The sequence below is a fragment of the Euleptes europaea genome, chromosome 2 (genome assembly GCF_029931775.1).
Source record: "Euleptes europaea isolate rEulEur1 chromosome 2, rEulEur1.hap1, whole genome shotgun sequence".
In the NCBI taxonomy this organism is placed as follows: Eukaryota; Metazoa; Chordata; class Lepidosauria; order Squamata; family Sphaerodactylidae; genus Euleptes; species Euleptes europaea.
In genome coordinates this window covers 136674638-136687689 of record NC_079313.1, presented here as the reverse complement: position 1 = coordinate 136687689, position 13052 = coordinate 136674638, and the positions used below count along the sequence as shown (strand labels likewise).

Sequence of the window (13052 nt, the reverse complement as noted above, 5' to 3'; positions counted from 1 at the left end):
CACACATGTGCATTCCCACAGAGCTCAATTGATGTCCTACTTTCTCTCTTATTCACAGACCTGTGGACAACACACACCGCCACTCAACAACCAATGGTATCAATAAACAGGGACAGGGTTGCCAGGTCCCTCTTCACCACTAGAGGGAAATTTTGGGGGTGGAGCCTGAGGAGGGCGAGGTTTGGAGAGGGGAAGGACTTCAATGCCATAGAGTCCAATTGCCAAAGCAGCCCTTTTCGCCAGGTGGACTGATCTATATAATCTGGAGATCAGTTGTAATAGCAGGAGATCTCCAGCTAGTACCTGGAGGTTTGTGCAAGAGAATAACCAGCGGCACTGGCTGTACAATAAAATTTCAAAAACAATAATAGATGCAAAAAGTCACAAATCTATATTAACAATGAAACCAACAAGTAGCAAGTGCAAAAATTGTGAGTCCAAAACAATGCCTGTTACATCACAGGATATGTCCTGCAATAAATTATGTTCATGAAGGAATCCAAGATTTCCATGGTAATATTGATAGTCCACACAGATGACTTCAAGCCACACATATAAGAAGAATAAGAACCCCTCAATAGTGATAGACAGGGATCCGGTAATCATCCTGTTTTGATGTTAGTTTTTTGTTCCATTCAGCACAGAACCTGCTGCTAAGCCGTCAGTGTTGAACCCTGAGGAAGACTAACATCGAAACAGGACAATTACCGGATCCCTGTCTATCATTATTTTAATGAAGTTTTATTGTAAAGCCAGTGCTGCTGGTTATTCACTTGCACAGTTCCTTATTACAGCAGGCTAATAGTTTCTGAGTGTTCTAGTATCTGGAGGTTGGCAACCCTAAATGGGGAGCAAATCAGTAAGTGGAAGCCAGCGTAGTGGTTAAGAGCGGCATAGTGGTTAAGAGCCACTGGCAAACCACTTCTGAATGTCTCTTGCCTTGAGAACCCTACGACATCGCCATGAGTCAGGTGTGACTTGATGGCACACACACAAATCAGTAAGTCAGCCAGCAGCTATAAATAAATACTCAATTGTTTTTAAAGGTTTTTGAAAATGTTTTTAAAATGTGATAATGAGGGTTAGTTTAGGTCAATTGTGAATCTTAAGATATACTAGTAAATGTTGTAAATGATTCAGTCACAAGGCATGTTTTGGACATTTGCTGATGTCGGGTGTCATGATATCAAGTCACCTCTGCCCTATGGCCACAGGTGACCCTATGAATTAATGCTTTCCAAAGCGTTCTTTTGTTATGGAGAGAGTGGACAGGGAGAAGCTTTTCTCCCTCTAGCCATGGTCCTAGTGTGAATTGGATCATAATTTTTAAAAAAAAATCACTGGGAGCTTCAAACTGGAAATTCTTGGAACACGTCGGGTTTGGCAACATCACACCAGGGCTCTTTGGAAGGAGCTGGATTGATTGTTGACAAATTGGGGGCCAGGCCTATCCGGTTGATTGGAATATATGGGCCGGAAGGAGCCGGGTGGGCCCGCACGCTGTGGTCCCATCACGATATTTCCGCTGTCAAGCTGAGAGGTTAAATGTCTTGAGAAGATGCGCTCGCCCTTTGGCCCAGAGCTTGCGGGTCCCACGGGCCCCTAAGAAAGGCTACGGGAAAATATAAACAGATGTCATTTGAAGCTCAAAGGCTGGAGAGCTGGGTCCCTGCCAAAATGCACTTTGCTGCCGGCTCCCTGAAACTCCGAGCATCAAGGGCAGAGGGCAAAAAAGGCAAAGACTCTCCTACGGAAGGTAGGTGAGCTTCACAGACTGATATCTTGTGTGGTGAAGTAGAAAAAAGCAAGTGTCCAGTATAGGGTTGCCAGGTGCCCGCTGGTGGCGGGCAAACCCCCGGCAATTTACCCCTCTGCCCGCTGACCACCTGAGGGTGACCCTTCTGGTTCTAGACCAATGCCATTTGGTTCCCTGATGAATCTCTCCTCCGTGCGTGAATCATACCTGCTAATGTCACTTACTTGCTTTTGACGGGTCCAGAGGAGGGCAACAAAGATGGTGAGGGGTCTGGAGACCAAGCCCTATGAGGAGCTGGGTATGTTTAGGCTGAGGAGGAGAAGATTGAGAGGAGATAGGATAACCATCTTCAAGCACTTGAAGGGCTGTCAGAGAGGATGGTGCTAGGGTTACCAGGTCCCGCTTTGCCAACGGTGGGAGATTTTTGGGGCGGAGCCTGAGGAGGGTGGGGTTTGGGGAGGGGAGGGACTTCAATGCCATAGAGTCCAATTGCCAAAGCAGCCATTTTTCTCCAGGTGATCTGATCTCTATCGGCTGGAGATCAGTTGAATTAGCAGGAGATCTCCTGCTACTACCTGGCAGTTGGAAGCCAGAGATGGTGCCGAGTAGTTTTCGGTTGCCCCAGAAGGTCGGACAAGAACCAACAGGTTGAAATTAAATCAAAAGAATTTCTGTTTAGACATTAGGAAGAACTTTCTAACAGAGTGGTTCCTCAGTGGAACAGGCTTCCTCGGGAGGTGGTAAGCTCTCCTTCCCTGGAGGTTTTTAAGCAGAGGTTAGAAAACGTTGAATTTCCCTCATTGTGCAGGGGGTTGGACTATATGACCCTGGTGGTCCCTTCCAACTCTATGATTATATGACATTTACATTGCCATTGTGTGTATGAATTCACTCTTCTCTACTTAAGGACAGATGCTCACATTCTAGTTGTATCTGAAGAGGTGAGCTATGGCTCACAAAAGCTCATACCCTGTCAGAAATTTTGTTAGTCTTTAAGGTGCGAAGAAGCCCCCTTTCCTAGGGTCTGTCCCGAATCTCCCGGCAGTCAACCGTAACGGTCAGACGACTTCTGCTAATTCGGTGCCTGCAGCCATCTCCGCCCCATTCCGGACCCCGGGCCTCAGCAACCAAATCCAGTGCATGATTTAATAACGCACATGCTTGTCTGTGCCAGTTCTGCTTGCTTCGAGCATGTCCCCGAGGAGGGTACGTTGCCAACCATAACACAGAGCAGGGAGAGCAAAGGTTCCACCAGTCAAGGAATGCCGAGCCGTTCCTGCCTTCCTCCATCTCCCATTTTCTCAGGGTCAGGAATATAAATGGTCTGCCCTTGCCAGCATGTGATGGAGTACAGATATTCAGGGTGCATACTTCTGTATAAGCTGCACAGCAGTTTGGATTTCCAGCAGGTTGGATTTCCACCCCCAATCTGATTACTGTGGTTGTAGTGATACCCTCTGACAGCATCAACAGGGCTAGTTTGGGGTATTTTGTTGGTAGGCCCATCCCTTCCTGGGCCCCTGTTATTGCTGGCTGGGTCCATGGCTAGGGTCTCCAGGCCCCTCTTCACAACCGGTGGGAGGTTTTAGGGGCGGAGCCTGAGGAGGATGGCGTTTGGGGAGGGGAGGGACTTGAATGCTATAGAGTCCAATGGCCAAAGCAGCCATTTTCTCCAGAGGAACTGATCTCTATTGGCTGGAGATCAGTTGCGATAGCAGGAGATCTCCAGCTAATACCTGGAGGTTAAGAAAAAATATGCACAGGTACTAAATAGACAAGCTAAGGGAAAAATTAGTACAAGGCTCTTTTGAGATTCAGCAAATAACATATATTGAATATTAGTGACTAAGTGAAACGTGTTAAACATACATCAAGATACATCAAATACATTCACTAACAAACAAACAACCAAGGCAGAAACCCATACGGTATAGCTCTACAAATAGGCTACTGAGTTACAAAACAAGAAGTATGAAATTGTAATTAGTCCCATAAGACTCTCATATTTTAGTTGTAAATATTGTTTTCAGATTGTAAGACACGTCACACGATACGGGAGGGAGGAACGCCGTCCGGATGTGCTTCGCGTTTTCGCTGCCACGGAGGCAGCTTCTTCAGCCGTCAGTCATTGGCAGCATAGGCTTCCAAATCTGTTTCTGCCTTGTTTGTTAGTGAATGTATTTGATGTATCTTGATGTATGTTTAACACGTTTCACTCAGTCGCTAATATTCAATATATGTTATTTGTTGAATCTCAAAAGAGCCTTGTACTAATTAATACCTGGAGGTTGGCAACCCTATCCACGGCTAGGGTTGACAACCTCTAGGTGGTGGCTCGAGATTTCCTACTGTTACAACTTATCTCCAGCCGATAGAGATCAATTCACCTGGAGAAAATGACCGCTTTGGCAATTGGACTCTATGGCAATGAAGTCCCTCCCCTCCCCAAACCCCTGTCTCCTCAGGCTCTGCCCCCAAAACCTCCCACCGGTGGTGAAGAGGGATCTGGCATCACTATCCACAGCACATCCCTGCAGTGTTGCCCACAAGAGCTTGGACCTGGCTGGAGGCAGCGCAGGTCCAGATAGCGATGGTTGTAGTGATTCTGGGTCCCTGGGGGAAAGTCCTGGATGGGGATCCAGAACCATTGCCACTCCCCTACAGCTGGAGGCCCACCTCTCCATCAGGACCACCCCAGGTTGAAGGCTAGACGGCTACTGGTGGAGACCCAGAGGGGGTTGGCATGGACAGGGGAGGGAGGCTGCCTGCTCTTCTTCTTCTTATTTTTCCCAGTGTTGGGGAAGGACAATGGCTCACTGGTAAAGCATCTACTTAGGGCAGAGCCTGAGGAGGGCGGCGTTTGGGGAGGGGAGGGACTTCAATGCCATAGAGTCCAATGGCCAAAGCAGCCATTTTCTCCAGGTGAACTGATGTCTATCGGCTGGAGATCCGTTGTAATAGCAGGAGAACTCCAGCTAGTACCTGGAGGTTGGGAACCCTACTCCGAACCCTCTCAGCCCCACCTACCTCACAAGGTTCCTATTGTGAGGGGGGAAGCCACTTTGAGACTCCTTAAAGGCAGATAAAAAGCAGGGTGTAAAAACCAATGATTCTCTTCCTCTTCCTCTTCCTCCTCTCCTTACAGAGCCATTTCCTGAATTATCCAGATTAATACCAAGGTTTGCCTATAGAAATTCACAACAGGCAGCCCCATTTGGAAACTGGGGAGCGACAATCCCCTTTCCCACTCATTCTGCTTTCAGTTCATAGGGTAATCTGGCAATATTGAGAACTGCAAACGTGTCAGGCTAGGACCCCAAAGTCCTCTTATGGGGATCACGAAGGGGCTGTCGTTCTCTTTAACTGGCTGGAAAATTTCCTTCGATGCCTGGACTGAGTTCCCTGGAATATTATAAATAGACGGAAAGGAAGAAGTCCTCACTCGCGTCCGCGTGCCACTTCTCTGAACCCAGCGAGGTCACAGCTGGTACTCATCAGAGAATCACTCTTCGAGAAGCGACCTGTGAGCCCTGGAGGGGGTTGTCAAAAGAAACACCGTTTGCATTGGTGACTTGCTATCTGCCGTGCCTCCCTCCTGGAGGAGAGGGATTAAGGACCTGTCGAGTAGAAACAGTCCCAGAGCTGGCCAGCTCCCTGGGCCAGTCTGAGGGTACGGGAAGCGGTGAGATGTGGGGAGGCATAGAAAAGGACAGCGCGTGCTACGTATGGTTATCTATGTGAACAGGCAGATTCAAGACCGGGGCATGCCGATCCCGCACATCGGCTGCCAACCTCCAGGTAGAGACTGGAGATCTCCTGGTCTGGGACCATTGTACCTGTGGGACCCCCTTTCCTGGTATGCCCCCCCCCCAAGAGCCTTACACTCTACCAACAACAATCTGCTGGTGGTCCCTGGCCCGAAGAATGTGTGGCTGTCTAGGAGAATTCCTGTCCCCTCCTGAAGGTTGGCAGCCCTAGTGATCGGTAGGAAAAGGGAGTACAAAATACCCTAAATAATAAGTGCCACCGTTTCCAAAACAAATATCTGCAACTTTCTTTGGTGAGACTCGTTTTTGCCTTGTCTCCATCCAATTAAGGGGTTACCAAGTGTCTAGGGTTGCCAGGTCCAGGTTGGGAAATACCTGGAGATTTTGGGGCAGAGTTTGAGGAGGGGAGGGACTTCAGTGGGGTATAATGCCATAGAGTCCATAGAGCCAGTATGGTGTAGTGGTTAAGAGTGGTGGTTTGGAGTGGTGGACTCTAATCTGGCAAACCGGGTTTGATTCCCCACTCCTCCACATGAGCGGCGGAGGCTAACCTGGTGAACTGGATTTGTTTCCCCATTCCTCCACATGAAGCCAGCTGGGTGAGCTTGGGCTAGTCACAGTTCTCTCAGCCCCACCTGCCTCACAGGGTGTCTGTTGTGGGGAGGGGAAGGGAAGGTGATTGTAAGCCGATTTGATTCTTCCTTAAGTGGTAGAGAAAGTCGGCATATTAAAAATCAATTCTTGTCTCCTCTTCTTCCATCTTTCAAAGTGGCCATTTTCTCCAGGTGCACTGATCTCTTCGCCTGAAGGCCAGTTGTGATAGCAGGAGATCTCCAGCCTCCACCTGGAGGCTGGCAGCTCTACAAGTATGCCGTGCTAAGAGGTCCCCCAAATACGGGAGCAAGCACTGCCCTGCATAGTATAGACAGATTCCTGGTGGATCAACGGCATCAGATCCCCGAGCCAGTCTGAGTTTTGCATTGAGGCCTTCCGAAAGCGTTGTAGTCTTGGCTGCGAGTGTGTCCCAACCTCCCATCTGAAACTTGAGCTCCTGCAGTGGGATAGGAAGGAGAGAGTGGAAGGGGGGGGAGAGGGAAGCATCAAAATGTTCTGCTATTTGTTTTACAGGCTGCTGCCGGAGCCAGCATCATGTTTTTTAAAAGGGCTGAGGGGCTGCTAGGAAGAGAGCCGAAAAGGGGAGGAGGGAAAGGCTGAGGGGCAGTGCCGCCTTGCTGGGATCTGGAAGGAGGGAGAGGGCTGCCGTGCCGTGCCTTGCAAAGGAAAGCCGGACGCCGCTGCAGGTTCTGCCACCTGGCGCGCGGGAGCAAGAAGAACCCCAGGAGGGCCAGTCATTCATTCTCACTCGCAGCCTCTGCCCCGAGAATCTCCTGGGAGCATGGGGAAGATTCACTCTCTCCAAGCGTTGGCCTTTGGCACCTTGCTGGCCACCTTCTGGGCGGAGGGCAGCCAGCGGAGGGCGGCCGAGGGGGGCATCCGCCGGCGGTCCCACCGGGTCCAGCACGGGCGCTGCAGCTACACCTTTGTCCTGCCGGAGGCCGACCTGCCCCCCTGCCGGCACCCCGGGGAGACCTTCGACGTCAACGCCCTGCAGCGGGACGCCCCCCTCGGCTCTCTGCTGCAGAGCGTGGCCGACCACCCCGTGCAGAGGGTCCAGCAACTGGAGAGGGTCTTGGAGAACAACACCCAGTGGCTGCTGAAGGTAAGGGGCATGTGGGGAAAGAGCGCGGCCCGGGTTCAAGGGGCAGGACCAAGGTCCCCATCTCCAGGGTGAGAAATAGGTTGATACTTGAATAGGTTGATACTTGCGCACAACTTATGCGGGAGACATATACAGCCCAGCATAAAAACCTAAGACAATACCACCAGATGTTGGTGTAATTGGTAATATATACAACCATTTGCCGTATCACAACGTATTACATCCCTGGTCGGTTGTATGTTGCCTGTAAATGTAAATATATTTGTAATGTGTGTGCATGTTTTATATATGATTTAAATAGACCACTGAGGAAGGCCCTATAGGCCGGAGTGCGTTTGGCTTGTGGTGACAGACATCAACCTTAAGAAACGCCATTGTGCTATTTTAATGGTTTTTAAATAATTTTAATTCTTATATAGGCCTTCTAATAAATTATATTGTTTCATTATTTATATGCATTTTTTTCATCCCACCCAACCTTGGGTACCCGACTTTGGGGGTGGAGCCTGGGGAGGGAAGGCTTTGGGGACAGAGTAGGTTTGCCAACCTCCAGGTACTAGCTGGCAAACTCCTGCTGTTACAACTGATCTCCAGCTGATAGAGATCAGCTCACCTGGAGAAAATGGCTGCATTGGCAATTGGACTCTATGGCATTGAAGTCCCTCCCCTCGCCAAACCCCGCCCTCCTCGGGCTCCACCCCCAAAATCTCCAGGTATTTCCCAACCCGGAGTTGGCAACGTTAGGACAGAGGGACCACAGCAGGGTATAATACCATACAGTCCACTCTCCAAAGAAGCCACTTTCTCCAGGGGAATCAGTTTCTGTCATGTGGAGATCAGTTGTCGTTCCAGGAGATCTGCAGGGCCAGCCTAGAGGATGGCAACCTTACTTCAGACATGGAGACCCTGGGGCTCGATATCAAGGAACAGCTCGACGGCTAGGAAAAGGCACTCTGCTCATGCTCAGAACCATCCCCGTGACCCTGCGAGTGGGGTGGGGGGGACGAAAGCTACTGTGATGTGTAGATAGGGTTGTCAACCTCCAGGTGATGGCTGGAGATCTGCTATTACAACTGATCTCCAGTCGACAGAGATCAGCTCCGCTTTGGCAGTTGGGGAGGGGCTGTGGCTCAGTGGTTGAGCATCTGCTTGGCATGCAGAAGGTCCCAGGTTCAATCCCCGGCATCTCCCGTTAAAGAGACTAGGCAGGTAGGTGATGGGAAAGACCTCTGCCTGAGACCCTGGAGAGCCGCTGCCGGTCTGAGTAGACAATACTGACTTTGATGGACCAAGGGTCTGATTCAGTATAAGGCAGCTTCATGTGTTCATGTGTGACTCTATGACATTGAAGTCCCTCCCAAAACCCGCCCTCTCCAGGCTCCGCCCCAAAAACCTCCCGCCCGTGGCGAAGAGGGACCTGGCAACCCTAGTTCTGCTGGAGAACATGGATACTTTGGAGGGTGGATTCTGTGGCCTTATACCTTGCTGAGGTCCCTCCCCCTCAAACCCTGCCCACCCCGGGGCCTTCCTCAATTCTCCATAAATTTTCCAACCTGGAGTTGGCAACCTTAGACTCAATTCAACCTCAGTTTCTTTTCTGTAAAAGGAGAAGCCTTGAGCGGAACAGCCATGACAAGGTCTGACTAAAAGGTTCCAAATTTATGGTAGTGGAGGAGGATAGAATCAAAGAATCATAGAGATGGAAGGGACCACCTGGGTCATCTAGTCCAACCCCCTGCACAATGCAGGAAATTCACAACTACCTCCCCCCCAAACCCCCAGTGACCCATACCCCATGCCCGGAAGATGGCCAAGATGCCCTCCCTCTCATCATCTGCTTATGGTCATAGAATCAGCATTGCTGGCAGATGGCCATCTAGCCTCATGTTAACCCGGCCTCTTCAGCTGCATTTGTAAGCAGGAGGGATGAGGGCAGAGCCACTAGACAGTGCAACTGAGCATGTGCAGAGTGCCTTCCCTTCCCCAATGAGTAATGACCTGTATATGCTCTCTGGCGGCGGCGGGGGGGGGGGTGGGGGAGGCTCTGAATCTCAGTTTGCTTCCTCCTGCAGTAAGTTTCCATATCCACCCACAGTTGGGATCGGGGTCTGAGGTCCCTGGGTGTGGCTTCCAAGCGAGAACGAAATTCATTCATTTTGTTTCCATGTCTTGCTTCCCGGGGTCAAGTAAATTCATATCCAAAAGGGATTTCTTCTGGCCAGTAGCGAGATATGTGTGTGTCTGTATATGCCTATGGGGGAGGCTAAGTGCAAAACAGGAGAAAGCAAAATGCAAAGAGCTCAGTCTGCTTAAAGGTATTGCAAATATTAGCTTCAAAGATATTCAAGCGCATGAACACACGAAGCTGCCTTCTACTGAATCGGACCATCAGTCCATAGAGGTCAGCATTGTCTACTCAGTCTGGCAGCGGCTCTCCAGAATCTCAGGTAGAGGTCTTTTACATCACTGATCCTTTTAACTGAAGATGACAGGGATTGAACTTGGGACCTTCTGCATGGTTCCAGGTTAGACTACTGTAACTCGCTCTATGCAGGGCTACCCTTGAAGTTGCTCCAGAAACCGCAACTGGTCCAGAACGCAGCAGGAGATCTCCAGCTAGTACCTGGATGTTGGCAAACCTATCCATGGCCCCTCCGTATGAAGTTGCTTTATGGGGAATCAGACCTTTGGTCCATCAAGGTCAGCCACTGGCAGCTCTCTGTCTACAACTGGCAGCAGCTCTCCAGGGTCTCAGGCAGAGGTCTTTCACATCGCCTGCTGCCGGGTCCTTTTAGCTGGAGAAGCCGAGGATTGAACCTGGGACCTTCTGCATGCCAAGCAGATGCTCTACTGCTGAGCCACAGCCCTCCTGACAAAAATCACAGTGCCCTCGCACTGACTAGCTGGGTGGGTAGGGTTGCCAACCTCCAGATGGGGCCTGGAGATCTCCTGCTATTACAACTGATCTCCAGATGACAGAGACCAGTTCCCTTGGCGGGCGGACTCTGTACCCTGTTGTACCCTGTTAGGTGCCTCCCCTCCCCAAGCCCCACCATCACCAGGCTCCACCCCCCCCAATATCTCCAGGTATTTCCCCAGCAAGAGCCTTTGAGTGGGTCTTTGGGAGCAGATGGACTTCTTGCTGAGCAATTGAATAGAATGCAATGTGCACATTTCCCCTGATTAAGTAAAAGAGCTGTAAAATTACAATTTAGGGTTTTTTCTTTTAAAGCTGTCAGTTCAAGTGAGGGGCTTGGGAACTTCCTGAGCAGGCCAGCCCAGCCCCCCATGGCTCGAAGTTCAAATACACCGGCCTCTGAAACAGGCGATGGTCACAGCCAGCAGAAAGACTTGCTTTTCTCCCAAGCACCATCTGACCCCACACGGGCCGCCTGAGCAGCGCCTGCTGACGTCAGTCCTGCAAATAGCTCCATGTCAGTTTGGCTCGGTGGAGCAGCTGGAATGAAATTTGCACCACAGGGGGGACCAGGCAGGGTCCCGGGGTCCTTCTCTTCAGGGAAACGGGATGGGAGCTGTGGAGGGTGATACCCACCGACCTTAAGCATCCCCTGTAGATAGGCATTCTAAATGGGGTACTCATAAGATCTGACAGCCCGTTTCCCAGAGCTAGATCTGAGTCCAATAGCATCTTAGGCCAAAAACGCATGGTCCCTTAACCCACTTTATTCCCCGTTTCAGCCAGGATCAAATTGACCAGGGCTGGGGGGAGACTGTACGCATTACCTTGAAAAGCAGGGACGAAACTGTGTGCAAATCCATCCATGTAAACAGAAAGTGCAGGGGACGTGCACAGTTCCTGTTTAGCTTGCAACACCCCCGCCCCCGGTGACTGGTTGTTTCCCAGGGCAGAGAAGGCCCTCATTGGTCAATTTGAAATGACCAATCACCGGGGGCGTGGGGTGTGTGCCAAACTAAACAGGAACTTCATGTCTCCTGCACTTTCTGTTTACATGGATCAATTGGCACAGTTTCGTCCCTGCTTTTCAAGGTAATGCGTACAGTTTTCCCCCCAGCCCAGGTAAATTTGATCCTAGATGAAGCAGGGAATAAAGTGGGTTAAGGGACCATGCGTTTTTGGCCTTAGAGAACAAGATTTTAGATACCAAGAGTTGATGGGAGCTTTGACTCTCGAAAGCTTATAGCCTGAAAAACTTGAATGTCAAGGAGAAGAAGAAAAAGAGGAAGAGGAAGAAGAAGAGGAGGAGGAGGAGGAGTGGGGAATCAAACCCGGTTCTCCAGATCAGAGTCCACCACTCCAAACCACCTCTCTTAACCACTACACCATGCTGGCTCTCTGTAAGGTGCTACTGGACTCGAATCAAGCTCTTCCACCGTAGACCAACATGACTCCTCAGTCTGTTTCCCAGAGGTGGCTCCTGGGAAATCATTGGTCCTGTTTTGCTTCGCAGGGGTGGCAGGGTGGAGTAGGGTTGCCAACTCCAGGTTGGGAAATTCCTGGAGATTTGGAAGTGGGGCTTGAGGATGGCAGGGACCTTGGTGGTGAATAACGCCACTGAGTTCACCCTCCAAAATGGCCACTTTCTCCAAGGGGCCAATCTCTGTTGTCTGGAGATCAGTTATAATTCTGGGAGATCTCCAAGACCCACCTGGAGGCTGGCAATACTAATGGGCCGGAGAGGGCCTGTTGGACCATTTATGCAGGGGTATTTAGTTCGTAGTCCCTGCTGGACTGCTTCGAGGCTTCTTTTGCATTATTCATGATTTTACCAACCTTCGCACGTGACTTCGCTCTGGCCTCATTCTTCCCCGCAGTTCTAGGATCCTGTTTTAGGACAAATTTAAATACTGTTTCGAGGCAAGAGCGACGCAAATTCACCCCATTTCCATGCATAGCTCTTAACTTCAGGTTTCTCTCCCGCCGCCCATTTTAGCTTCTCCCTTCCATGTGTCTGTCCCTCCCATCCAACCCCTTCCCTCAAAGCAAAGCACAAAAGAGGGAGTTAAACCTTCATGAAATGTGCAGGAAGACACCGAAGAGAGGCTGCAGAGGTTGGAAGGCAGCTCCCAGCAGGGAGCTGTTGAAGAAAGGCGGGGAGGAATACCCAGCAAAAGCACACGCAGCCCCTTTAAGAGCTGACCCGCCCCCTCCAAGTAAAGGGCAACAAGGCTGCGTTTTCAGGGGAAGGGGCTCAGAAGCTCTGTGATTCACTGGGGATGCAAAATTAATCACAAGGTACTCCTGGAATTTTGGGAGGGAGGGGAGAATCCCTTATGCATATAGTGTTTGAGAATTTGGAACAGAAAACTGTGCAGTAAACCAAACACAAATTCCCCCCTGCATAAATGACCTTAGAGATGCTTGGCTGTTGAGGAGGATGCGCCCACCTGCACATGAGTACTGCAGATTTCTGCAGGAGGACAGCAGGTGCGGCTGGACATGCACATCTCCATCTCTGTCATACTCATGGAGTGACGAGTGGGCAACCATCAGCCAGGTCAACCCCAGCGAGTAAAAGCCACTGCAAAGTCACTGAATGTCTTTGAGTCGCAGCTGTTCCTAGCCAGTGCCAACAGAGCCATGGCGCAATGAATAATTTTTGTAGGCAAAGCGAAGTTCTAAAAAAACCCCAAAACAAATGCTAGGGCCACTTTATTAATGCCCCCCTTCAGAAGCGAGGGTAAGACAGACCTTTGCAGACACATAAGCCTTTCTTAGAATCATAGAGTTGGAAGGGACCACCAGGGTCATCTAGTCCAACCCCCTGCACATCACAGGAAATTCACAACTACCTCCCCCCACACACACCCAGTGGCCCCTGCTCCATGC

At 50.4% G+C, this 13052-nt stretch overlaps 1 protein-coding gene across 1 annotated transcript in view; it reads left to right on the top strand.

The window, feature by feature from the left end:
* The first annotated feature begins 6919 nt into the window (after positions 1-6919).
* The window catches only part of ANGPT4 (angiopoietin 4), a 43280-nt gene continuing 37147 nt past the window's right edge, over positions 6920-13052 (top strand). The window contains exon 1 of the mRNA XM_056844191.1: positions 6920-7243. Within this exon, the coding sequence (XP_056700169.1) occupies positions 6920-7243 (324 nt within the window). The remainder of the gene's footprint in view (positions 7244-13052) is intronic.